The following is a 27,804-nucleotide window of genomic DNA, read 5'->3' as shown; positions in this document are numbered from 1 at the left end:
TGTGTTATAATAGATGTCTTTAATCATTTGGTTACAAAATTAACATTAATGTGATTTTCATTACAATTGCCACAATATTAGTACCAGCCATAATGATAATCGTAGTAATAATAATAGTTGTGATAGTTGTAGCAGATTTCTCAAACATCCATTGATTCGCCTGAATTCCCGGGAGATAGAATATAAAATAACCATCTAAAAGTGTGTTTAAACATTTTTCTTTCAGGTAATATGAAAATAGACGTTCAACTTTTAAAGATGCTGTTCATACATAAAGTGATCTAGGTATCATTACTACTACTAAGCTGGTGATGGAGACACGTGGAGCAACCTTTATTATTCCCTTCAAAAAATGTTGTTTGTATTTACTATTTTCGACGGGTCTACGAAGGCAGCGCTTCACCCATTAAGCCCGTCTGTGGGTATTCCCATATGACGTGAACGCAGCACGGAGCGACAGCAGGCAGAGGTGAAACTCTGGATCATGTTGTACACATGAACCACAGAGGGCCTTAGAAACAAAGATCAGCAAGGCGGTCAGCAGAGCACGTCGAGGTTCAGTCCACAAAGAGAAGACATTGATGTCGTTTTTAGCCAACCAGCTGGAACGAGCTGAAATTTGTTAGCTAGCTAACGGAGGACCCTGTTAGCTAACGGCCACCATCATCGCCCCTAGCCAGCTGTGGATCGCCCTGTCTTCCTGCGATGGGAAACGCAGCGACTGCCAAGAAAGGCAACGAACAAGAAAGCGGTGAGCACCTGGAAGACATTCCAGCCGGCCTTTGGCCATTTATAACTTGAACTGTTACACAATGTGAGATTGTTTATCAAATTCAGCGGAGAGCATCCTTTCGCAGATCTAATAGCAGAGAGCACAGTAACATGGGCTGCATTCACCAACCATCTTTGGTAGGGCAGATAGCGTGCGTGTGTCCTGTCGTAACGATGTCTGTTTGCTGACCTCAGTTGGAAACTGTGCCACAAACGATGCAGCCAGCTCATTATTCAAAGTGGCATCTGAGGATATAACGGAGTGGTCCATCACCATCCTAGGGACGTTTTTCCACAGCAGTGAATGGAAAGGAAAGTCTTTGACTTGACTTAATTCAAACTATTCTTATAGTCACACCCTGTCTTGTTTAACTGAAGTCATCAGGACACCCCTGTTTAATTTACAAAGAGCTCCTATCACCTGCTTGAATGATAACATGATAACACAGGTTTCCACTGAGGCTGCAGGACATGGCCTGTTCACTGCTTACAACAGGTAGCTGGGAATGACTAGGAGTCAAGCTGGAGAAAAGGGTGCTCTGTGTGGTTAATTTAGGCTAATGTTTGTTTATTAGAAAATACATGTATTTATCGATTTCCTTTATTTATAAGGCAAGGGCTGCACAACAGTCTACCCTTCCAGATAAACAATCTGTTGGGTCTCTTGTCAGCATGTTTGGTGTCTATCTAAATGATCACTACTTTATTACGACGACATTAACCTGTTGGAGTTGAAGGTACCACGTCGAGAAAACGGGCCGCTCTGCTTTTAGTTCAGCTGCACCTGTTGACGAGCAGTTGGAGTCTTAACTGCTTTATTAATTACACAGAAGACACAGCCAGTGGGGTTCTTGTTTTTGTGAGTTGTGACCAGCCTAATCCACTAAACTGTGCCACACCAAGTGGCCTGTCTGGAGAGCGCAGATCCTGACCTGCTTTCTGATTGGCAGTAGTTCCTACAGGCACGCAGACTTGTTACTCAAACCACCTGTGGTCTCTGCAGGAAGGTGTTTTCATTGCAGTAACAAAAAAAAAAAAACAGACAAAACAAGAGACAAGTGAGGGAGGGGAGACATTATTGTCATGTGGATTTTTAATTTAGATCCTAAACTCTCAATTAACTCCTATTTCTGCTCCATTAATGTTTTTCAAAAGAGCACAGCAAAAGGTCAGGGTATAAGAGTGACTTTGATCATCAGAAAAGCCATGCATTGTGAAACATAACCACCAGGGAGCACAGTAACACGGAGACAACTTCTCTTTCAGTTTGTGGGTGTAAACAGTTTTTCTTATCAGCACTTTGAATTTACCGTAGCTGGGCTGCGTTTTCGACTGCTTTCTGCTTATCTTGTGCACCTCTGTCAAAACAATATAGCCACTTACGGGAGAGACTCAGAGAAGCGCTTTCAAATGACTCCACGGCAAAGAACTGGACATTCATTTGGCCCCTGACGCTGCAGCCGTGCACTTGAACAGGAAGTTTAACTTCATGTGGTTAACCGACCATTTCAGAGCACTCCACTGCTTGCAGGAAGTTAGCATGACTAGTGTTTAGTCTGAAAACGGTTACTTTGTCTGCGAGCATTCTCACCCACACATCAAGGTAGTTGCCTCGAAATGGCCCAGGGAAAGGATCAATCCTTTGCCAGCCGTTTAATCAACAAATATCTTAAGAGTGGACAAGAGCACAAGGGACAAGAGAGTGAGGGGCCTCACATATCTGAGTTCACCATCATGTGGGAGAAGTTGAGTAAGTGCAGTGCATTTCTTTTACTCTTTAGTCTGTTCACTGCCCTGAGCAGGATGGGTTGCAGCTTGCCTTGATATGCTGATATACCAGACTTTTATTACGTCAAGCAATTGGCACGTCTGCTTAAACTGTACAGGTCATGTCACGACTTTGAGAAATATTCTGTTTTAATGTGTATATATATAAATAGTTTAATAACTTTTTCTGTTTGCAGTTACTTTCCTCTACAGCTTCCCAGTTGATGCTATTGCACACATTCTGGACCCACCAGAGACTTTAGTGACATCAGTTTAGGCATAACACTTTATTGTGAGGGCCATTTGTGCTGCTTCAAGTCACTTATGCCATCTTAATATGTGTGCCCTGTTGTTTTTGTGTGCTGTTTTATCGGTATGAAATGTGCTTCTTTCTGTTTTTTTTAACATATATGTGGGCTTTTCACTGTGTCTTTTCAGTGAATGTTTTCTTTTTGTCTTTTTTTGGAATAATGAAAGCCTCCCGTAGTGACAGGAAAGAGACAGTAAGACGACAATACTGAAGACTGCACACTGTACCGATCGAAAGGCAGAACAGAAACCTCAATTTGCTTCTTAATGATAGACATGAAAAATAATGTATTTGATTGTTCATAACAGTGTAGTATCATTAATTACTGTTGTAGGCTACAGTTTGTGAGACAATTGAAGAACCATAGTCAACTCTTTTTAAGCTATGAATAGTTTAATTACTGTTGGTTTAACCTGTGTTAGATGGTAGGGATGCCTCACGTTGTCTCCGGTGTTGTTTGGCTTTGTCAGTCTTCAAATGCTCTTGATTTGTAGCTCTTCATAAATGTTTCTTCCTCTCTTTCTCTTCTCCATCATTTCCATCCATGTGGGTGAATGTTCCTGCAAACCCCGGGTGAACTGTAGAGACTTTTGGTATGCTCATGTTTCCATGAGATGTCCCAAGTCAAAGAGCGAATGTTTTCCAGTGCAGTTTAGATGTACCGGGCTCGTAAAAACCCTATTTGCAAAAAAGCAGCTGGGAAACACTGCTGAAGGAGAATGATAATAGCACTGACTTACACATAATTCAAACCCCATGTGTAACTGAAAACAGTACATGTACACACAAACAGCATATCAGCTGCTGAAACTGACAGATGTGGTAGATCTTCCATTGGTACCTGTGGATGTGGCAACAAACTGTAATTTCTTCTTCAAAACTGTGGCAGCTGTTTATCTATGTATTTGGAATCTCTGAATTATTTGAAAATGTTCCGAACAACAAAGCAGTTTCTTTGCAACTTAGGCAACGCCAAACTCTCTCCATTGCATGTTGCCCAAAATGCCAAATCCTTTCGCTGGCATCCAATTGAAAATTAGCATGTTTTGAGAAGAAGCTAAATGAGTGGGAAACAGTTTCAACATCTGATGTTTGTGCACTATTTTCAGTTAAATATATGGCTTGATTCACTTATAAACATCACATTCTGTTTTTCTATACATTTTCCACAGCGTCCCGACTTTTTTGCAAGAAAGTGTTGCTTATAGTTTTAAACCCTTGTTCGTCTATATTCAACTATATTCAGATATTGTCAGGCAAAGTAGCCATGTCAGTTAACACATAGATTGTCAGTACAGCCACTAGTGAGACTTTTAAGATACCTTCCAGTGACTCTTTGACTTTGGACATCTCGTGTCTGCTGTGGCTTTCACAATGCACCGTCTTTCTGTTGCCTGCCCTGTGGTCTTAGTTATGTTGTGCATTTAGTTTTTCTCTCTGCATACTGTCCTCTGCCCTTTATTCCCACCTACTCCTGAAAGGGATGCAGAATAGCTTGTGCTAAAATTGGCCGATTCTGTAACGTCCACAGAGCTCTTTGCATCACTTCACGAATCAAAGTTTCCTGCCTAGGCATGTAGTTTAGACTTGGTTATGGAAATATTTTTTTGCTGTGGTTTCAAGTATAGTCCTGCCTCCCCAATACTTGGCATCTGCCTGACCTAAAACCAGCATTTGTTTCCCTGAACGTGTGAACCGCCTTTTCCGTTTTTCCCCAAACACTTTTTTTCAACTGCCCCGGTTTGCTTCCCTGAACATGTTAGAAGACTTTCTGTGGGGACCGACACTCTAATTTTTTCTTTACAAATCTGTCTTTTTACAGTGAAAGAGTTCTTAGCTAAAGCCAAAGAAGATTTTTTAAGAAAATGGGAGTGTCCTCCGCAGGTAAGTTGTCTTCTATGAGCACTTTACTTTCTACATTGTAAGTTTTTCCTTGTGGTCTCATGTTTTATATAAAAGAAGGCGTAAAAAAAGAAAAAGATAAGATGTTGTTATGATAGCCATTTCCTCTAGTTCAGATGGCGCAGATCCTGTTAACTTGAATGCTCTCTGATTGCATAATTGCACCTTGTAAATAAGAGGCATTTGCTCTAAAAAATATCCCCATCCAGCTTATATGTTTTCACTTTAAACTACATGAAAGTGATTTAAAAAAAAAAAAAAAAAAAGAGAGAGAGGGAAAAAAAAAGAGAAATTATCGGCATTTATAAAAGCTGAAAGTGTTGAAAGCAGTGATGTTGCGTCAGCCTGCAGCCTTATTTCCACTGATGATGTGTTTCCTCAGTGCACAACGGGCCTGGACGACTTTGACAGGTTCAAGACTCTGGGCACTGGCTCGTTTGGACGAGTAATGCTTGTGAAACATAAAGCAACAAACCAGTTCTATGCTATGAAGATCTTGGACAAACAAAAAGTAAGTGCACTCTTTTAAATGAGATCAATCAGAGCTGGTGTCGTTGAGAATTAAAACTCTACAAAATGCTTAACATTAAAGCAAATTCTGTGTATCGCCTTAAAGGAAATGGATTGCTTCCTCTCATGCACTGCTCGCCTGTTATCTCTGAAAGCCTCAAAGGCGACTCGCTTGAGAGTTTCGATCTTTAAATAGTGATATGAAAGTTGTGGAGGCAGGTTTGCGGGTCTGCAGTGCTCTGTTCCTTTGAATTTAACCGTTTAAGCAGAAAACCTGTCCGACTCTCAGCTTTTGTTCAATGCAACAGCTACAAAGCCTCTTTCTTTATCCACAATAGTACTTTTTGTATTTACCTCTCATTAGTTCCTCTCTGAAGTCTTTAGACTTTGTATTATTTAGAGTGTAAAATCAAAGGGATGGCATTGCACAAATAATGCACACATTTTTTTTATCATGCTGCTTATGTGTGCTGTGATGTACTTTTCTAAATGGATGTTAAAGGTTTTTCGGGCTTGTTATTGTGCTTCCGCTGCTTTACAAGACATCATCAGTTTCCATTAAAGTACTTCAGAGCAAGATGCAAATAAACTTAAAGAAGCTTACAACTTTGGCATCACGGTAGATCTCACGGCCATGTGTTCTCTCATTGTGTGGTAACGTCTCACCATCTGTGAGATTTACTCAATCGGGATTTACATCAGTTTTCTTCCTGTGTTCTTTGTGGATGCGGTATCAGATGTCCTTTACTCTCGCTACATTTTGTAAAAAAAAAAAAAAAAGGTCAAATTCAGCTTGCAGAAGTCAGTCGTGCTTTCGGCCGCGTGACTGTTGCTGCTTTCACGCACACACTGGAGTCCCCAAATGAGACTCTAGCTAAGATTTTCCACCCATTTTTTTTTTTTTTTCAGACAATGCGTGTCGGAAAGCCTCTCGGGGCATTTGCGGCCACTATCTGAGTGCTGATGAGATTTAGTCCTTTCTGCTCACCTGCGTGCTGCTTTTCGGCCCACTTCTTGCTATTGTAGATCCACGTAGCAACACGCAGAACTCATGTTAACACAATAAGGAGCCTCACCCGCTGTTCTCCACATGTTAAGAAAAAATAAACAGCATCATTTCTGTAACGCATGCCGCCTCCCGCGTTCCCTCCACCCCCTCCCCTCGCATTTCCAGCCAGGAGAACGCATCTTCGGATCAATCCTCCCGCTGCGTTGTGCTTGCGTGTGAACATCTCCGGTGTTCGTGTATGAAAACGGCTTCCGTGAAAGAGACTTTAGCGTGGTGTTCACAGTGATCGGTTATCTATCAGCAAGCTCAGACATGGGTGTTTTTTTTCTGTATTTATCGTACCATGCAGTCATACATGCTATCATTCTTATTTGCTTGTCTTTTGCTTTGTGTGTTTTCAGGTGGTGAAGTTGAAGCAGATAGAACACACATTAAACGAAAAGCGAATACTACAGGCCGTGTCCTTCCCCTTCCTCGTCAGATTGGTATACGCTTTCAAGGTATTTACAGAAGTAACCAGCTGTATCTTATCTTTATTCTTATTTTTTGTCCGTCTGTCACAGCGCTACACATCTTCAGAGTTATTTCATGGTGGAGCTGGGCGAAAAGGCCAAGAAATGAATCTAGACTTTTTTTCCCCCCCTAGTGTTATTGATGATATTGATTCTTCACATGTACTCAAGATGAATATTCAAGGAGTGTGTTCTTATTGAAGCTGGGTTTCATATGAGCAATGTCAGCAAAAAGCAATAAAAACAGCACTTGTCGTGTGATGAACGAGCTTTATTTTGTTTTGTTATTAATGACCTGGAGAACTATTCCCAATGATATGTTTACAGAGAAACAAAACGCCTTCTCCAACTGCTTTGAAATATTCTCTTGTTTGTTTATTTCACAAAAGGAACAATGGTGCTTTTTCTAAATAGTGGCAGCTCAATGGTTCATCTTTGGGATTATATGTTTTCAAAATTCTAACAAACCTAGGCTGCCTTGTTTTAAGGAGCAGGCTCTAGTGTAATTTCCTCTGTCTGGTGCCGGGTCTTGTTATACATGATGACACAGGCAAATGAGGCAACTGAAGAGATACACAGAGTTCCCATTTTACTGCATAGTATTGTTTCTGGTGCTGCAACTGGTATGTTGTTTTGCTACTTTTAGGTCCAGCAGGTTTTTCACACACTTCCCACAACGTGGGCGTCTGTTCCACAGTGGATGATGCAAATCCAAATCATTCTGGACATCGGGACATAATAAAACCATCATCTGGTCCTTACCAGGTCTCAAGAATGAGTGAAATACAACCTCACATGAAGAAGAACACATGACATATTACTCCGCCTCGATATTTATTTAACAACTGTGCCAAGATGTAGATGCAGTAAATGAAATGAAAAACCAATCAGAAGTAGGGATTCTGTAGCTTGTAGAACCACTTCGATCAGTCATAATCTGAAGTCGTTTTCTGTATGATGTTATGTTTGGGCATTCAGTTAATCGCGGTTCCTTTTGTGGTACCATGATAACATTTCAGTCAGGTTGAGGTATGGACCGTTGCTGAGGTTTTTTGAAGTTTCTCTGAGCAATGCGCAGTCGGACCTCGGGGTGATTTGGCTGGGATGTCCAATTCCTGGGAAGATTGGTGCTGTGTTGAATGTTTTTCCCTTGTTGATAATCTTTTTCGCTGTAGACTGTTGGACGTTAAATTCTTTGTAAAATGTCTTTCAACCCCTCCCAGATTGATGAGCAGCAACAGTTGCTTCTCTAAGATACAGTGTCCAGCATAAATGAGTACATCCCCTTTGAAAAGTAAGATTTGAATCAATATCTCAATGAACACGAGAACAATTTCCAAAATTTTCACAAGGTTGAGTTTTATAGAACACTTGTTTAACTCCATAACATGAGATTAAGTTAATTTCATGTAATAATATCACTTAGATCACAAAATCTTCATTACTACATCTAATAAATAGTTCTACTTCATCTTTTTCAGCATGGGCCCTGGCAAATTCTCGGTGTGCTTTTTTGTGCGTGAGCTTTAGGAGAGGCTTCCTTCGTGGACGATACCCATGCAGAATAATTAGACTCACCTGTGGTTGAATTCTTGTTAATTAGAATTCTTGTAGACTTAAGTTCTGCTTTTCTCCTAAGACTTTAATTGGGGGTGTACTCATTTTTGCAACATGGGCTTGAAAGAATTTTCTAGGAAAATCACTTTTTTGTGTGTGCACATGAACAAATCTTGTTTGCAATCAATAGCCCACATTTGTAGCAGTATTTTGCTGTGTAGCATCCCATGTTTTTGAAAGGAAACTAAAGTTTTTTTTTTTGACAAATCTGGTGGGGTGTACTCATGTATGCCGAGCACTGTAATCGCTGAGTTTGAAAACCGATGAACATTCTTTTTCCAAATCAGCGTAATTGCATGTCTGTTTTTGGTTGCGCACGTTTACTTAACATTAAAAAAAAAATTTGATTAATTACTTTGTCTAACCAAAACCGGACTTTTAAAATTCATGTTAGACCAACAGAAATCGAAGAAAATTGAGCTTCTCAGAGCTGGACCAACACACCCAGATATTCCAGTCGGGGAATCGAAGCTGGACTCAAATGGGCCTAGGTGCTCTGTGTATGCTCCAGAGTTTCATGTTTTTGCATCTTTTTGCGAAAAAAAAAAACTGTAAAGTGGATGTTAATAGAGCCAAATATCCAATAAATGCGCTTTCATTGACATATTTTTCGCTAAACGTGTCGGAAATCACAACTGAAAATCAGCATATTAAGAATACTTGTCAAATTTGAATTTATAACCGTGGTGTCGTCTTAAATGTATATGTAAATATTTGGGTATATATATACCCAAATGTACAAAAAATCCCCCACAGAGCAAAACAGAGGGGGCAGGATGTCTTGAATGTTTTCTCACAGACATATGTTGGTCAGTAGATCAATACCCCTCCTGTACATGTATACTGGGACAAGGTGGGGGGTCCAAACTCTAGTGTACGTAGTGCACGTAACCGCAATTATTGTCTTAGTCTGCTTCAGCTGTCCTTTGTCAAGCTTGTTGTTGATTGGTAAAGCTCACAAGGGCTCAATTGTGCCTAATTTACCGTCATAAGTACAGAAAAGTGCTATAACTGGTGTTTGAGTGACAGTAGGGGAAGTACTAGTCGTGGTTTTGCAATTCTTTTTACATATTTGAGAAACTAAGATGAATTCAAGATACTGTTCGGCCTTACACTACATAGATTGCATTGCTTTTCCTGGATTGTGCTCGCTAGTTGAAAACGATAGGTTAGGGTATAACTGGTTGTATGTGTTAATTTTTTGACAGGACAACTCAAACCTCTACATGGTGATGGAATATGTGCCAGGTGGAGAAATGTTCTCACACCTCAGACGCACTGGAAGGTTCAGGTGTGATGCTCTTACGTTTTGTTTTTGTCCATTCACTCACTGTCGGGGGACTTTTGTTTACGTGTCGCTCCACTGTCTGAATTCCTTGGTTTCTCTGTTTCAGTGAACAACATGCAAGATTTTATGCAGCTCAAATAGTGCTCACCTTTGAGTACCTTCACTCCTTAGACCTCATCTACAGAGACCTGAAGCCTGAAAACCTGCTCATAGACCAACATGGATATATCCAGGTACTCAGTCGATGTGAAGTTTATCAAACCATCAGTATTACGCCATTGGAAACTAAGGAGGTTATCATGAACACTGCACTGAGAAGTCAGCCAGACAGAGTAATTGTGTGGACCTTTGACGTATTAGTGTACAAAGGGACAATACAGAAAACCATTGAGTGAAGGTCACATTTTGAAAATATCATGGCTCATGTAGCTCCTCATATCTGTGGCTTACAAGTGTACTCTTTTTTGTCACACTCCGACTGTTCTGGCTTCAGGTCACAGACTTTGGCTTTGCCAAACGAGTAAAAGGCAGGACCTGGACATTGTGTGGAACTCCCGAGTACCTGGCTCCAGAGATCATCCTCAGCAAGGTCAGCCCTTCATCCCCAGCCTCGTGACTACAATTTAGTTGAAAGGTGTCGGGACAGTGAAATGGTTTTTATTGGTTTGGTTCTGCGTTCTAAAATTGTAACAATAAAGTGTAAACTGCAACTTCGATATCGACGCCCGATTAATCCTGATATTGAGTCCACTTTGTTTATCTGACCTATGTGTTATACCTCTGTGCGGTTAATCACTGGCAGGTCACTGTAGTCGACGGTATGTAGGTTTTGCCGGATCTTTATAATCCAATGTGGACAGTATGCAAAACTTTGTTATCGGAGGTAGTTTTGCCTTCTTATGGTAAAAACTTTGAAATTATTGTTTTCTTCCGTCCTTTAGGGCTACAACAAAGCTGTGGACTGGTGGGCACTTGGAGTTCTTATCTATGAGATGGCTGCTGGTTACCCTCCCTTTTTTGCGGATCAGCCTATCCAGATTTATGAAAAGATTGTATCTGGCAAGGTACGCAAAGATTGAACGTTGCATGTAATGACACTTGATATTATTTGTGTGGTGATATCTTCTCGTATTCGATACAGCTAAGCCATATCGAGAACTTTTGAATTTTACCTCTGTATTCTTCTTTCTTTCTTTTTTTCTCAGGTACGATTCCCCTCTCACTTTAGCTCCGACTTGAAGGACCTGCTGAGGAACCTGCTCCAGGTAGACCTGACAAAGAGATTTGGCAACCTGAAAAACGGCGTGAATGACATTAAAAACCACAAGTGGTTCTCCACAACAGACTGGATTGCCATATACGAGCGAAAGGTAAGTCTTTATTTTGAGCCATGGCATTCTTGTCAAGCTGGAGTCATGCTGTGACACTGCATCTGCGTCTATGCCCCTCTACATTCTCAGGTCGAAGCCCCCTTCTTGCCGAAGTGCAGAGGACCAGGGGACACAAGCAACTTTGACGACTATGAGGAGGAGGACATTCGCGTCTCGCAAACGGAAAAGTGTGCAAAAGAGTTTGCCGACTTCTAGTGAACAGGAAAGAGTCCCATTGGGGCTCTGGTGTTTTGGGATATTTGCACTCTGTAGAGGGTTAAGGTGGAACTGAGGCTATCAAACAAAAGCCTAGTTCCGTCATTCCACACAGCTGAATGAGGTCCCTTTTGCCATGATCCTGCGTGCAGTTAGCACTGATCTACACACAGGCACATTATGCAGACACCCCTCGTGCTGCAACACAAAGTAGTTGACCACGTTCTCATTGTTTGTCTTTTACCTTTTACTTTTCTGTGTTTGCCACCTCCCTTTCTCTTATTTAAGTTCTTATTTTAAAAAAGAAAAAAGAAAAAAAAGCAACATGAAAAGCAAATTTTACTCCCATTGTCAAGCGGCACAAAGAGTGATTGTATTAGCTGGCATTGCACATATTGTGATTAAGCTTAGGAAAAATTAAGGGATTTCTTTCTTTTTTTTTTATGTACTTTTTTTTTTATCTGTTGTCTGTTACACGCTTGAGTGTCTTTTAGGGTTCATTTCAGTATTCATTGATCAAAACGACAACCATTAGGCGCCACTTTGGTGTCCTTAAGACCTAGAATCATGTATGGGTTCGTATAAGCGTATAAATACACGAGACGTAGAATTTTTACAAGACTTTGTTTGTTTGTTTTTTTTTATTTTCCTTTTTAAGCATGACCAAAATTTAAGATCCCGTCCAGTGAAGGAACACGATTGTTGACAGTTTTAGCACTCCGGCATTTGATTCTCAAAAAGATGGATTAACAGTGACGAGTGATAATAGGAAGCAGAAGTGTGTCAGTACTTTGTAAACAAATCCGCTGTAGCATTGTTTATCCATATCTGGTCACAGGACGTTTCCTTTTTACCTCAGACTTTTGGCGTGGTATGAAATGGTATATTTTTAAGGTACAACTCTGTTTCACAATAAAGGAATCTGAGGACATTCGTGGATGTCTGCACACAACAGATCAACTGTTTTTTGGTACATTTCAAAGTATATACACAAGTGCATTGACATGGCATTTGTCAATAGCTGAAAGGTCAGTTTGCTTGATTATCTTTAGGATATAATATGGATGGAAAGCAGTGCTGGACAAACTTTGTCCTGTTGGGTTGCTTTTTCCATTTGAAACTGCTGTGTTTGTGTCGAGCACTCGCTATACGTTGCGTATCTGCCGTATTTGTTTTCGTTTCATTTTCAACTTTTGCATGTTTATGTTTGTACAGCAGTGTCATTACAAGCTGATGGTATTCCCACCTTTTTTTGTTTTGTTTCGTTTTGTTTTGTTTGATGGTTGCGTTACCTTTTAAATTGTGTCACAGCCTTGAACATATAGGCGGTTAGAGAAGTCATTTTAATCCGGTGGCATGATACTACGAAAAGCAAGGGGTCAAACCATTTCTTCGTAATAGTAACAGAAAATGCAAATATCGTAACCTTGAAGTATTTGTTCATCTGTGCGACTGCATCTTGTTTTCTCTGCATAACTTTCTAAACAGCTCGCACACTGTGATGGAACAATATTTGCTCATTCTGCTTTGCAAAGCTGAGTAAGGCCAGTTTGTGCTGATGGACAGAAGCTATGATTTTCAAAGAGAATGAGGTCAGGATCGGATTGTTTTTTTTTTTTCTAATGTAAGCCACTCCTCTTAAAGTGTTGCACTTTCAATCCATATTTTCTCCTATTAGAAAAATGCAGGTTTCACGAGGGATTCTTCCACACTTGGCAACATCCAAGACCCATTAGTTATCTCGTATTGCCTGTCCTTGCTGCTAACATGTAGTCCCGGCCTCAAACTCTGCTCCCGCTTGTCAGTTCAACACAGTGTCTCTAAAGAATCTGTTTATCAGATGTTTGGTACCTACATACGCAGCCACGGTGTCCTCTTGTTGGCTTTTCTTTCTTCCAGATGGCGGAAAACTTCTGTTTTTGTTCTTTATTCCTCCAGAGGAAAGCTTGTTTCTGCTTGCCGTCCACAGAGAATTCAGAGTTTTAGGTCGTTTCTGCAGGATGGTCTCTCAGGGCTGTGGAGAAATTACAGATTTACATTTCACACTAACGCTGAAAAAAAAAAAAGAAGAAGACGAAGAAGAAGCACTGTTGGCTGTCTTTCTGTTTTAAGCCTCACAACTTCTCGGACATTTTAATCATTAATTGACATGACACTCGAGTATTTGCAAATAAGGAGGAAAGCAATTTAATCAAGTTCAACAATCTTAGACAACCAAATGTGAAAAATGTTCGGGAAATCAATGTTTTGCCTGAATTGGAGCATTTTCTCAGTCTGAGCACATGATGTGACATTTTATTTTGCCCTAATTTAATTTCAAAGGCACAACTGTTTCTTATGCTGTTTTTATTTATATTTAGAGATGTCTAATAAAATAAAATTTATATGTTTAAACCTGTGTAGCTCTCAGTATATATATATATATATATATATATATATATATATATATATTCAATGAGATTCAAAATATTTTCAAAAGTGTTGAAAACAGTGAATATATTGGATTATTTATTTGTACGTTGTTTTATTTGCCCTTAGAGGGATAAAACATTTATAGATTATGCACATTCACACCTCTAATGCCTGTTTAAATTTTTTTGATTTTTCAAAAACTTTTTTTTTTTAATGTTTTGTTTTCGTACGAAATCATATTTGTCAAAGGAGATCCAGAGCTCTGAATTATTTTCCAAGTTTAAAGGGTGAACAGATGGTAATCCTGAAATATTCACAATACCTTTTGATTTGGACAAAATTTGAAAATTACACCTGTGAATTTAACTTGTCTTTGTCCAAGCCACCTGTGTGTAGATCCTCTGAGAAAATGTGTTGGAGATCCACAGCTCCTCTTTGGTGTCATCTGTTCTCCCTCTTCCATTTGTGTAATGTTTGTTGGATTTGATGTAAATGATGGCACCCTTCCCTGAGCCACTTCACACTTCTGACTGAAGGAAATCAGTTTATGAGTTCTTGTAGCTAGTCACATGTGCCAGTATGGGATCAATAATCTCAAATGTGTCTGTATTTAGTTTGTGGAATTATTGCACATCATTTAGAAGGCTGACACGTTTTTCCCACCCATATTTACTTGTGTTTGCAAGGGGAATATACTTTGCTGTAGCAGATTTTATGTAACGAAGGAAATATGTCACTATAATAAATTCTTTTTATTAAAATCTACTGTTGTTTTTATTGAATTGTTTAAAAAAAAATGAATTTTTGCCGCAGAAAGTGATGTAAAAGCTATAAACATCCTTTAACAAGTACTGTAAACGCCAGTGCTAAAATGATAATACACTACATTTCCCATGATTCCCTGGTGTCGTGGGCGAAGGAAGCAAAAGCGAAGGTGCTAGTTGGCTTTAGTTGATTATAATTTGATTTTGTCGATTAAATGTCGCTTTTTATGAATTGGTAAAATATCTCATGGGTTCGGAATCTCCTTTTTTGTTGAATGACGTACACAGACTGGAATAGCAATTGTTGTCAAGCCAGAATATCCTAAAATAAGGTAACTGTTAATTTTGGTATTAGCAAACGTAGCTAACTATCGCTGTTAGCTTAACGTAAGTGTTAGTAAATAACAAAAAACAGAAGGGACGACTAATTATTTGTTGTCGTTTCAAATAACGTTATGTCTTAATTTTGCCGTATTTTTTACCTATATTTCATTTTAATTGCAATCGCGGCAAAGCTATTTTATGATTGTATTGCAACTATCTTTAATACAGCTAACAACGTCAGTTTCAGGTCGTCATTTTCCTACAGTACACCTCTCCGCTGTGTGTTACTGACAAAACATTTGATTTGTTTTATTCAGCAACCATATTCACCGTATTCACTACTTCACAATGTAACTGTTTTTTTCCCCAGTGAAGACGTCCAGTGACTGCCAGACTATAAAAGATAAACAATGATGGTGTTTAAACTGCCAACACATTGAGTTCTCCCGGAGGAAACATCTGATGAAAAATTTCTGCAACCTTACGGAATGTAAGAGCAATCATTTATTTAGTTTCTTTTTCAGTCTCTCACTGCTTCAACTCAAAAGTCACACGGGCTGATGGGAGGGAAAAAAACCTCTTAATTCACAAGCTGCAATGTGTGAAGAAGAGTTTCTTTTTGAAAAATCTGTAGCCCTTTGTAAGTGACCAAGCTTAGCTCATACGCACATCACAAATGATATGCTATATAAAATGCCCTAAGGATTCACCTTATTGGAAAGAACATAAAGTCTGGAACATTGATGTTGTAGTGGTATCGGTTTTATTTCTCTGACTGAGATAGTCCTCCTGCAGATGCAGACATAAAATGCAGTGCTTTTAAAAGAAGTAAGAAAACTGGCTAAAACTAGCCATTTGTTTGATGTTATTATTGTGTGCAGTTTCATTGTCGTGCCTTCTCAGCAAATGATGGCGATCCCTGAAAGATGGAAAGATGGAACTAATACCCGTCTTCGTCATTCATCAACCACATGCCTGTTTTCTAACGAGCAGGGATATGACCATTTTAGTTTATTCAGGTTTTTCAGTGTGAATATCTGCTGGCTTCCCGGTGTATAGTGTATATTAGAATTAGCGTTACTCTTACACCCTAGATATCACATCACTTTTTGTTTTCCCCTGAAAAAAAATCAAAAACTTCTAAATAAAAATACCCCAGAGAATAGCTACAATTCTGTAATTTTTCATAGTTGGCATATATGTGAAGTATATGCACGACATATACTTTGCATATACTTGTATAGTTACAGTCCTATACTACCGATATGCCTGCATAACAAACAGGACGTATCATATCAAAGCATTCAAATGTCAAATCTGACTTAATGGGGAAAATAGAATTAAAAAAAAAAAAAAAGTTTTATTATTACTTTATTTTACATTTCTCAGATGCAAACAAAAAAAGGTAAAAATTCAGCAGCCCTGATCTCTAAAAACCTCTTTTTATTCAAATTTATCACGAAAAAAACCTCAGAATTGTTTGTTGAGTTATAAAAAGGGCTGATGGTCTAAATATAGTCTAAAGACTATATTAACTGCAGCTTTACAGATTTGATGATACTGTTGTAGGGTGTACACCTTCTTAACTTTTTTTTCTCCCGCAGCTGGCATGGAAGACAAGGCAAATGGCTCAGTTGACACCAAAAGGTATTTTCTACATTAAGAGCGGGAATTGTTCTTTTTTCTATGAAAGATTTAAAATTATTGGTTAAACTACTGTCCCTCTTCAGTGTGCGTTAACATTAAGACTTGACTTTTCACCCCGCAGCCCAGTGGAGAACGGTCAGCTGCCGGACCCTTCCAACTGGGGAGTTGCTGACGTTGTCAATTACTTCAAAGCAACAGGGTTTGAGGAGCAAGCCACAGCTTTCCAGGATCAGGTTGGCATGTTTTTTTATTTTTTTGTTTGTCATTTTTTTACTCGCAAAAAATCCCTGTCATGCCATTCCACCAAACTAATATCCCCAATCGAATATTTATGCCTCATCTTGATAGGAAATCGATGGCAAGTCCCTGCTCCTGATGACGCGTAACGATGTCCTCACGGGGCTGTCGATAAAGCTCGGCCCTGCACTGAAGATCTACGAATACCACGTGAAGCCACTGCAAACTCAGCACCTGAAGAGCAACGCCTCGTAGCTCCACAGGCCGTCCCACCTCTCGCCTCAGTGACAATCATCATGTCAGGAGACCCCAGGTTAGCTGTTGCTTCACAAAGACTCCTCTGCCCACAGTGGCACCTTAACAGGATTTGAATGCTGTATGTTTTTATAAGCGTGGACCCCAAAAATGGTCTGCACATGGCGTCCATTCAGCTGTTTACCCTTTCGGCCATTCTTTTTTCTGCTGCTTGAGATACGTATTTTTGTTTTGTGTGTTTTATTTAAGGAGGCAAAGTGGAGTTAAGACTCTGCAGGTATCATGTATATATGTTGGTGTGGTGTATGTGTGTGCAAAGTGAATTTACCTATGATGGTTTTTTAAAAAAAAAACAAAAAAAATATTTGTACAGAAGATTATATATAATTGAATTCTGTGTATGTTTTGTCATACCTGAACACTTTGATAACTTGCAGAAAATCCTTCTGATGCATACAGATGTAGTCTAAATTTAGTTTTTATCTTCTCAACTTAACTTAATAGTGATGCATTTCAGTTTCCCAGACACAAGAACCCAACTAGAAGCCTCTTTGTTTCTGCACACCTACATTATTTAGGCTTGTGGCTCTTGGTATGAAACATTTGTGTATATATCCTTATTATTTACCTACCTGTGGTGCTTTCAGCTTTGTCACACAGACAACTGTACTGAAGTGTGTATGACCAATGTATATGTGCAACATAACACTGGAGTTTGAATATCTGAATCTGAGATTCGCAATAAATGGTGCTCTTTTCTCACCAAAGAACAACAACATTTTGTGACTTTTGTCGCAGCGGTTCTCTCTCGTTTCATTTTATGTTACATATTCACATGACATAGCCTGAAGCATCAATCACGTTTGGCAAATCTCAAGATGTGATTTGAATTTCAAGGGCCATCGTTTTCACAATTAAACTGTCCACTTTGCATCCAATGAGTCTTTCAGTCAGATGGCTCATTCAGGTAAATACTTGAATTACAGCGGCAGCGTTTTTACAGGAAGGTGAGAACTCTCTCAAAGTCGGGCTCGCTGTTTCCTGCGCACAGTCCCTGTGATGTTTCCAGATGGGCTATCCAGAGGAAGAAGCACCTATTGAGGGAAGAATGCACATCAGTCATCAACTTAGACCTTGATCCAAAAAACCTGCACGACACGATGTAAAAACAGAACTTACCTCATTTTTGTTGGCAATGCCCATCTTTGTCATGTCTATGATGAAGTAATGTTGGTTGGGCATGACGATCTCTATTTCTTCCACCTGTAAAACAACACATCCTTTTCAGTCAGGCTTTCCTGAATAAGCCTGTTGTATGTTTTAATGTGTCCGTTAATGAGCATTGAATATTTGCAGCAAAGCCACGCGCATGTAGAAATGTTGGAGAAAATACGGAGGACAAGACTGATCCCACACAGTAAGGGCATGTTTAATTTTTACATGACGAAATGTGTCAGAAGAAGTGACTGTCAAAAATGTTTGAGAGAGACTTAAAACAGATGATTATGGGGATAATATGAGCGTCGTGATTTCTTTAAGTACCTCAGGAATTCTCTCCAGGACCAGAACCTGTGTTTCATAAAGGGTCTTCTGCACAGACGGTGAGTACTCTCCACGATCATAGGGGCCGGCAAACCTCTCAACGATTGTCTCCTTCACGGTCTTCCTATAAGGGTTGGGGAATTCTCTTTGAGGGCGTATCTTAGTTTTATCAAACAGGAAACGTGTTCCCTTTGTTTTGTGAATTTTCACCGCAAGGTCACACTGAACCCACTGCTCATTCTAAGAAGTTCAGTGAATGCTGTGTTGTCCCTCACAAATAACACATAATTACCATGCAGCGTCAAAGTCAACATCCTGAACCTTGTTGTACTGCCACCTGGCATAGACGGACGTGCAGAAACACCTGTCCTTGGTCTCTTGCAGTGTGGTGAAGCGGTCTCTGAGAAAACCCTCGAAACCAGACTGGGTGGTTTTCAGCACCTTCATGTCCCTCACTCCGCTGTGAACCACTGGGGTTCCTGTGTGGGGCACAGAGCTGGTGAGTATGGAAGAAGCAGGAAATATTTTGAGTGTTTACATGGAAATGAAGCCAATCATATGCCTCAGTGACACTGAGCAAAGCCAAGGGCTTAGCTGTACATCCATAGATCCCTTTGTTGACAATATTTGCGCCTCTGCCAAACTGCAGGGGATTTGATCAATGAGCCAGAGAAGTCAGAACGGGGCACAAATAAAATAGTATCCAGTTTCCTCGTTTGTATGTGATATTCACAGAATTACTGACATATGAGTGATCAAAACTGCACTTGTTGACTGCTATGCGAGATGAAGCTTGGGGCTGAACAGACGTTAACCCATATCAAGGATGTGTGCTGCGTTAACATGAATTACAGTCATGTTTCTCCAGAAGCAGATGAGCTTTTTTTTTTTTTTTTTTTGGACATGCATTACAATCACTTTCAGTTTATGTGTGTGCGTGTGATTACCACTGAGGTTCTGTTCAACATCACAGAAACGAAAAGCTTCAGGGCTGTAGATAAATGCATGAGCGTGTTCTGCCCCATTCTGAGAAAAAAAAAAAGAAACAAGGCATGGCTTTTTTTTTTTTTTTTCTTTTTTACCAAAAAACAGCCGTGAAAAATTCAAACACCTAAATGTACACCGGCTCTGGTCACTTGACCATGTGTTTCACCTTCTCCAACCGTCTCCACGGGGCCTCCTCCATGTAAACTTTGGCCCTCAGCACATGGTTGAAAGAAGTCAGGAAATGATTGCAGATGTCCAGGGAGAACTGCTCGATGGTCTTCACCTGAACAGATTGGAAAAAGAACAGACACCAGCTATAAATAAAAGCATCTTTCTTAGCAGTTTGAGTGGTAACCAGCAACAATCTATATGTGTCATATTTGGAGTCACGCTGTCAAACAAATAGAGGCACTTTATTTCAGGCTTCTTTATTTCAATCCATTTGAAAGACAAAATCAATTCAGTGAGTAGAAACGAACCTTTGAAAAGAACCTTTTGTCTTAACCTTTGAATCTCTGTTGATCCCAGCATTCTGCGTAGCTGCAGCTGCTTAAAGCTGGATGACAAAGAATGCTCTGCCCTTAGAAGTAGACAAAGCCACTTTGCTAATCTGTAATACAAAAGTTGCTCGTCTGTGCTTTCTTGGTTGGTTCAAATTACTTAATTAGGCAGCAGCATTAGCATCCCAAATGGCTGCCAGCTTCACAAACAATGTGCCGTACCAACATTTTTGCACATCTTCATTGTTTCCATAGATGACTACTGTAATCTCCCTCAGTCTCTTCTTGTAAAAAAAAACGTTCCATCTTATTGAAAAACTCTGCAGCTCAGGTTCTGATAATGTTGTGAAAGCATGACCAATAATATAAAGTTCTGGCCTCTTTACACAGGCTTACAGAGGCTTTAAATCTGCGCTACGGCTGACTTTTAGCAGCGGCCTCACGATTTTTTTCATACTGCAAGAGCTTAGACTGCTTCAGGAGACGATTCTACTGTTAAACTGTAAAGCTCACTAAGAAATGGTACATCAGTTTGGAAACATGCAACCAGTAGTTTGGCCTAATAATAACGGTATCATATGAAATAAGAGCAGTCCAAACTATAGTTAACCTCAATGTCCCACTATCTATTCATTTCTGTAAGTAATGACATAAACGCGTTAATTAGTGAGTTTAACATTCTGCTTTCAGTCTTTAATTCATTGGGGCACAAGCTTCAGTACGTTGTCTGGTTCCTTGCCGTGATGCTTGACTCACCCCTTTGATTTTGGCCAGGGCGTGGACGGTGTTCTTGACGGTGTCGGTGGGGATGATGTCAGAGTTGTCTCCAGTTAGGTAGTCCTTGCGTGACTTGAGCGTGATCTCCACGTTAGCCGTCAGCTCGATGATGTAGTGGTGGCTCCCCTGTCTCCTGATGACCAGCACCTTCACTAAGTTCTTTCCGTAGCCTGTTCGCACGAATTCCACATTCTGTGGAAGGCGAGCAGCTTATTGTGAGAGTTAATCGTCTCCCAGTGGTATCTTTGTTTCTGTGCCTTGACAGCACGTTTACTAATTGTGCATTTGCATGATGAGACCTTTTGCTTGACTGCCTTCCCCTTAAAAGTTTGATGTTTTGTCAGTTTTTCGGTGCCCATTTGAATTTTGGGAAGTTAGTGCATTATTTTTGCACATTTCTAATTCAACCTATTTCTGTAACCCTTTAATATAAGTTGTGCTAAGTTGATAATGAAATGACTAACGAATGTGTGAGGATAAAAGATATTGAAATAGATCATTACTGATAGAAATATTTGGACTTATTTTACAGTGTTTTGAGCTCTGGGTTGCTTCACAATTCTTAAAACCTACAGGTTATAGTTTGGCCGTGTGGTCACTGACCCCAAAAAATCAGGTAAGCTCCGGTACTGAATCATGTAGGATAGATTTGCACCACCAGAAAAGTTCAATCATATTGGGCGCTTTAAAAAAAAAAAAAAAAAAAAAAAGAGAAAGAGAGAGAGAGAACTCCTTCTCTGCACAACTTGACAAAATGTTACCTGATCTGCAGCAGTTGCCATGGTGCTCTCCTCTCCTTCACCTGCTCTGTGTCTGACCTCAGTCTGCTGTCCCGTCGTCAGCTAAAAGTTTCCCCTTCCAATAGGGGAGGATTTCTGTGGAGGGTGTTGCCACCTTGCACTCAAGCTATTGGGAGTTTGTAGGTAAAAGCTCGTCCCATTTTACGTGCGCGGAATTTCCCTCTCACACGTGCACACACAAACGCATCCAAAAGCACAATTCATATCTCAGTCCAAGTTTTTTTTTTTTTTTTTTTTCTTATCGTCTATTGATCTCCCTGTTGTATCATTGACCTGTAGAAATTGTCATGTATTTAACCTCTTCCCCCCTTGAACCCCTCGCACTGGGTCTACCAGCATTTCAAATACAAACACGTGATTTCTGACATTTTTGTTATGTATGACGCTTACTAACAAATCAAAAATGGGTGTTAATTTGCGTTGTTCTTCAGTTCTTTTGCGATTGCATTTTGTGGACATGCTGACAAGTTTTTGCAAGTGTATTTTATCCATGTTGTTCAGAGCGGCCTTACAGCTGCGGAGTTGTTACTGATGTGTTTCAGGTTATATATCACCTACCTGTGGGGTAACTGATCAAATCAAACATCATTCGCCAGATTTCCATAGGTTGGCAGCTTTTGGATTTTCAGTTCTGAAACATGGCTCCTATTCGATCGTTCAACTAGAATTGTTCAAATGGATATATTTGATTTCACGGCTTTCTTCCGGTTATATGGTGAGATGATCTTTTTTTAAACCAATAGTTCTGAGTTGCTAATTATAAAAGATGACCGTGGTTGCGCTGAGAAGGTACAACAGTTGATGTTTGAAAAAAACAACAACTGTGCTGTAAAATGCACACACACACAAAATAAAAAAAGATGGATAAATAAAGGTAGATGTGGTCAAGGTCCCCGCATGTGTAAACATTCACTTGACTTCACTTTTAGTATTTCTCTGTCATGTGACTACATCTCATGACTTCCTGTTTTGCATTTCCAAGCAGCTGTGCTGTATTCACTTTCTAAGTCATTCAGCCATAAATCGCACTACCTCTAAATAGATAGAGTAGTTCGTCCTCTGCCGTGTTCGCTTCAACCATACGAGTTGATCAGGATGGCCACGCACTTCACTTTGGGCTTCCACATACTGCTGTGTTTCATGGTGTGCAGAGCAGACATTTCCTGTAGAAATGAAGCCGGTGAACCAGTTGATTGGTGAGTTGATGTATTACATAACAGCACAATAGTTATACCACTGAGGTTTCAGCTACGGCGTTTTTATTGTGTCTCCCTCTCTTTCAGGTTTATCATCTACAAACTGCCCAGGTATAAGATTGGTGAGGTTGGCAGTGGGGTGGAGTACATGTACCTGGACTCATCAGTTGGGAGTTGGCAGATGAGTAAATTCATGGTTAACAGCAGCCAGGGAGCCGTAGGCAACACCCTTAATCAGCTCTACATGGGAAAGACCTACATGGTGAGAGATCATGTCCGAGTTGTTCATATGGGTCTCATACACGGATTGCTGAGTGAGATCCTCGTTTCCATAATGAGATGTTTACTGATTTGGCTTTTCTTCGTTCCCTATATGGAACTAAGTTAAAGTGAAGCTGGACATTAATTATCTCCCCCAGGCAGATGAAGCTGAAAATAATGATAAAAGCTTATTCATTTGCCTTTTTTTTTGTTTGTTTTTGACTCTGATCTCCAGCAACTAAAGAGTAAACAAAACCAAACAGCTGATGATTAGACATGATGGGAAAAAGGTTAACTTTGTTACAAGTGCAGTAAATATGACAAAACAACCATCAGCGGTTTAGTATTACACAAAATTGTAAAAAAGGAAAAAACTAACCCATATTTATAGAAAATAATCCAAGCTGATATATATCTACCCATATCATTTGTTTAACTTGTTCAAACAGCCCCGGTTTGTCTCTTTGTGTTTTGTCACTTTCCCCTTAAAGGTTTCACAGCATTTTCTTGTAAGATTTAAGAATTCAGCCTCTCATCCCTCAAATGAAACCAAACGATAGGAACAAATTCCATGTCCGGAGGTGCGTTTCTCCAAATACGGTTTATGAAATAAGCTTTTCTTCCAGTCCAACAGCTCAGTCTACGCTCTCTACAATGATGGACCACCGGTCCTGAAATACGTCCGAGGATATGGACACACAAAAGGTACAGTGCATTGGAAAAAAAAAATATTAAGGTACAGAGGCAAAAACACTCTGTACCTTAAAATGTGCTCTTTATAAAGGTAAAAAAAAAAACAGAACAGAAGGTTTTGTAGCTAACATCATATCGTCCCTTTAAGATTTACACGCTTGACACCAACAGCGGACAAAATGTTTATTTTTGGGGAGAGTGTACAGTATCAGAAAACCTTCACATTTCTGAAATGTGTTGGATTCAAAAAGAGACTCGCAGTGTCACGGTGACTGTAAAGTATGTAAAAGTTTGTTGTATTTGTGACAAAAATGTGCTTGAATGCTACAGTGCAGTAGTGCGAGTCATATTGCTGTTGTGGCACTTTTTTGTGTGTGTGCTGTTGAGCACGGGCCTTTCTTTTCCAGGCTGATAGTCCAGTCATGCAATGCTACAGTGTGATTCTGCAAAAAAAAAAGCAGATCAATATGGTCAGGGGGAGGAAACGGCCAAAGAGCATCAGCCTGATAACCGCTGTTGACTTTAGAGTTACCAACCACTCTTGACACAACTTTGCTGGAAATTTGTGCTGTTTTGCATGTGTGTTGTATGTGTGTGTGTGTTCTTACACACCTTTGTGCATAAAGGGTTGTTTGTGTGCATCCTGTAGGGGTTCTGCTCTTTGACCACTCCCAAGGTTTCTGGATGTCGCACAGTATTCCCCATTTTCCTTCATTCCCTGAGAGGGGCTACTTGTACCCCTCCTCTGGCAAACTCAATGGTCAAACTGCTCTGTGTGTGACCTACCAGTATGCACAGTTCCTCCGTATAGGTGAGTGAATGCTCATGGCCCAACCAGGCCTGACCCACTTGTGCTTAGTGTTTACTGCAATATCTGCTGAAAACAAGAAGAGGCTAACTCAGTAAAGTGGTCTTTGTGGTCGGATATGACCATAAATGTACACAGCCCTCCAAAGTCTTTGTCTGATTATGTCCAACAGTTCTTACACGATAAGCCCTGTAAGATCCAGTCAAAAACCATTACCGAATGGATCTGACTAACACGAGTGTGGTCCAGACACGCTGAGAGTGTCCAGAAGTTGAAATCAAAGATGTTGAGAAGATCCTTGGTCCCTTTCAGTTGGTCTGCTGAAACTTTGTTTTGCTAGTGGAGCATCTGACATACATAAAGCCTTTGATTACATAATTACTGCAAGTTTTGCTGAGAAAAAAAATGTTTTCTAAATTTCAGCTGAATGTGGAAAGACATTTATAATTTATAAGTTTGATTGAGCTGATACACAATATTACCACTATTGACATCTATACATAAGAAAAGCAGTTATTCAGATAATGTCCAACATTTAGATATAAGCTCAAATGTTCTCTCTGGCTGGAAATAATAGTCTTTGTTTAGTTCTCTAACACACAGCATCTGTTCTCCCTCTGCTGTCCTGCAGCGAAGCAGTTGGTCTATCTGTACCCACGTTTCTATAACTGCTCTGTCCCCACTGCGTTCTTGGCCGACCTGCCACAACTGGCCCAGCTGTGTGTGGGCTCCAAACCACCGCTGGCCTCCAACAGGAGGACGGAGCAGCTTTTTTCTCTCCAAGGGGACAAGTTTGCCAGTTTTGTCAAATCTGAACACTTTGTGGATGGTAAGTGTTTCTCATGTACTGTTGGTCATTTACACTTTACACTGGCTTTCTTGCCATTTAGTTGCTTGCTGTGGACTCTGAAAAACTTCTCTCGTTTGCTGCTTTTGGGTTTTTCTTTTGTTTGACACATCGACTCATTATCTGGTGCAGACACACCATCATCTTAAAACACTGAACATGGGATCAGGCCGGAGCCTGTCCCATCTGTCATTGGGCGAGAAGTGGGGTACACCCTGGACAGGTCGCCAGTCCATCACAGGGCCACACAGAGACAAACAACCATGCACGGTCACACTCACTCCTAGGGTCAATTTAGAGACACCAATTAACCTGACATGCATGTTCTTGGACGGTGGGAGGAAGCCGGACTCAGTATTTCCTACTCAAATTGTTTTTGACTTGTGACCATCCACAATGAGGCAGGGTCTTCTTTTACCCATTTTGGGCACAAATGTGGACAATTGCTGCAGTAAATTTTCCTTTATTTTATTAGTGTGATTTTGAGATATTGTAAAAAAAAAAAAAAAAAAAAAAAAAGTTGCCTTAAGAGAGTTTTGTTTGTATAGTAAAAGTTTTTGTAGCTCTTTTTCATATTATTTAAAATATCACCTAATCAAGAGCAGTATAAAGACCCAAATTATGTTTCATTAGTTGTATATATGCTTTTCTTATGCACTCTTTAAATCATCTTGCATTTCAACTAACCAGCTCATTGGGATTCATTCAGATATCTACACAGGCTGGGTGGCTCAGGCCCTGGATGCCGACCTTCTAGTGGAGTCTTGGCAGACACAAGGCCACGAGCTGCCCTCCAACTGCTCGCTGCCCAAACACGCCATGAACATCAAGAGGATTCAGCTTCCGACATCCATCGTGTTCCACTCACATTATGACCACTCAAAGTGGTGCGTGTCTCAAGCTTATGAGGACCAGGTGACCTGCCTGGGGGATCTGAATAGGGAGAGGGCCCAGCTGTGGCGTGGCGGGGGCCTCATCTGCTCCTACAACCCAGTGATTTACAAGGCTTTCAGACAGGCGGTGGATTGGTACATCGGCTGCTGAGCGAGACAGAATGACAGGATGACTGGATGATCAGGTTTGAATCCAGAATTTGTGCCACAAAATGAGAAGACGTAGAGTTGCTGTAGAGTTAAAGCAGTTTACATGCAATCATTGGCACAAAAAAAACTAAATCTCCTCAAAACCAACAGCAGCAATAGATATTTATTTGAGCCCTAATTGAGTACAATATTGTGGCAAACTTACAGTCCAGTAAATTTTTACTCACATTTATTGTATGTTTTCGTTTGAAAATTTAACCATTGTGCTTTTATATACTTAAACAGACAAATAGTTGGACAAACATTTTTGCTGTATTTGAAGATAAAATTTTAATGAAATGTTGAGTTTTACAGTATGTATTAAATTTATTTCTCTAACTCAGTGATTCTCAACCTATTTAAGACATTACACTCCAGAATATTGACATTGCTAGTCGAGATCCCTTCCCTGTCATAGTCTTGAGCATGCACACTTTGATACTCTATCATCTGTTCTATCCCAAATTATATCACCAGCACAGAAAATGTAATACTATACCCCAGTCTATAAAGGATAATTGTATGCTATTAGTTTTCCACAATCATGTGGCAAACTCCAGAAATGATCCCCCCCCCCGGTTGAGAATCTCTGCTCTTACTGGTAGATGAATGCATAGACTTACCACAGAGTTTTTAATCATCCTGTTCATATTAAAAGGCTGAAATAGTACAATGTGCTGTTTTTTCTTTTTTCCTTTTTACTTATAGTATGGCTCCCAGTTACCCGTATCTTTTTTATTAGATTTTTAGTTTTATTCCATTTGATATCATGTATTTATTCTAAATTTTATTTTATGATGGTTTGGGAGATTTAAGCTGTATGGATTGTCCTGGGGTAAATAGTGTCACCTTGTGGCCAGACCAGTACGGTCATTTTGGGTATTATTGTATCTCATTGGCTTGCTAATTAATATAAAATCCATCTTGCATTTATTGAGTATCGCAGTAATTTTAGTCTGTCCCATCCTATTGTCCACAGGACTCTGGCTGACCTCTGATCCAACTGTCCTACTACACCATGTTCCACTGTGACCCTGAGCGTTCTCAGCCTCGCTTCAGATACTGTGCTCATATAAAACTGAAGCAGAGATACAACAGAAGAGTGACACACAGTTGTGGTGTGATGTACAGCGAATATTACTAGAGATGATTAAGAATAATTGGGCCCTCACAATCTATGTGTTGAAACTGGTTAAATGAGCAGAGACAAAGAGAACAAGTATGTTTTGCATGCCAGCACAGTGAATTATCCAGTGGATGCTTAAAGGGATTTCAGTGACGGTTTGTGCTCCTCTGTGGTGTAATGGCAAGGAAGTGTCTGACGGGTGTAGTAATTCAGAGTGTGTCAAATGTCGTTTCACTTTCATAACTTGTTTTTACGAATAAACATGCCTTTTTCT

General features: G+C 40.0%; 4 protein-coding genes across 6 annotated transcripts; 3 read left to right on the top strand and 1 right to left on the bottom strand.

Annotated features, from left to right (window-relative positions):
- Nucleotides 1–444: 444 nt before the first annotated feature.
- Nucleotides 445–14,445, top strand: prkacba (protein kinase, cAMP-dependent, catalytic, beta a). Of its 2 annotated transcripts, none has more exons than XM_075485464.1 (10): nt 445–751; nt 4,671–4,732; nt 5,133–5,261; nt 6,671–6,769; nt 9,607–9,689; nt 9,793–9,919; nt 10,180–10,275; nt 10,628–10,750; nt 10,892–11,056; nt 11,147–14,445. In XM_075485464.1, exons 1-10 carry the CDS (start codon nt 706–708, stop codon nt 11,270–11,272), a joined length of 1,056 nt encoding a protein of 351 aa, XP_075341579.1. In that variant the 5' UTR covers nt 445–705; the 3' UTR covers nt 11,273–14,445. The 2 variants fall into 2 exon arrangements, with proteins under 2 accessions (XP_075341579.1, XP_075341578.1); XM_075485463.1 differs by lacking the exon at nt 445–751 and adding an exon at nt 967–2,521.
- Nucleotides 14,446–14,583: 138 nt separating this feature from the next.
- samd13 (sterile alpha motif domain containing 13) lies at nt 14,584–17,658 on the top strand. Of its 2 annotated transcripts, none has more exons than XM_075484388.1 (5): nt 14,584–14,780; nt 15,143–15,262; nt 16,377–16,419; nt 16,541–16,652; nt 16,768–17,658. In XM_075484388.1, the coding sequence occupies exons 2-5, from the start codon at nt 15,235–15,237 to the stop codon at nt 16,909–16,911; spliced, it is 327 nt and encodes a 108-aa protein (XP_075340503.1). In that variant the 5' UTR covers nt 14,584–14,780; nt 15,143–15,234; the 3' UTR covers nt 16,912–17,658. The 2 variants fall into 2 exon arrangements, with proteins under 2 accessions (XP_075340503.1, XP_075340504.1); XM_075484389.1 differs by having other exon boundaries at nt 14,588–14,618.
- Nucleotides 17,659–17,930: 272 nt separating this feature from the next.
- Nucleotides 17,931–21,499, bottom strand: uox (urate oxidase). The gene is made up of 8 exons (XM_075484387.1): nt 21,479–21,499; nt 20,697–20,909; nt 19,607–19,723; nt 19,401–19,479; nt 18,746–18,932; nt 18,454–18,577; nt 18,091–18,174; nt 17,931–18,005 (listed from the first exon to the last, which is right to left on the bottom strand). Exons 1-8 carry the CDS (start codon nt 21,497–21,499, stop codon nt 17,931–17,933), a joined length of 900 nt encoding a protein of 299 aa, XP_075340502.1.
- A 996-nt stretch (nt 21,500–22,495) lies between these two features.
- Nucleotides 22,496–27,764, top strand: LOC142400523 (deoxyribonuclease-2-beta-like). The gene is made up of 7 exons (XM_075485456.1): nt 22,496–22,713; nt 22,801–22,975; nt 23,601–23,679; nt 24,317–24,478; nt 25,107–25,304; nt 26,032–26,400; nt 27,384–27,764. Exons 1-6 carry the CDS (start codon nt 22,613–22,615, stop codon nt 26,364–26,366), a joined length of 1,050 nt encoding a protein of 349 aa, XP_075341571.1. The 5' UTR covers nt 22,496–22,612; the 3' UTR covers nt 26,367–26,400; nt 27,384–27,764.
- The last annotated feature ends 40 nt before the right edge of the window (nt 27,765–27,804 follow it).

Source organism: Odontesthes bonariensis, chromosome 15 (assembly GCF_027942865.1).
Source record: "Odontesthes bonariensis isolate fOdoBon6 chromosome 15, fOdoBon6.hap1, whole genome shotgun sequence".
NCBI lineage: Eukaryota > Metazoa > Chordata > Actinopteri > Atheriniformes > Atherinopsidae > Odontesthes > Odontesthes bonariensis.
The sequence above is the reverse complement of the archived record's forward strand: the minus strand, read 5'-3'. Positions and strand labels throughout refer to the sequence as shown.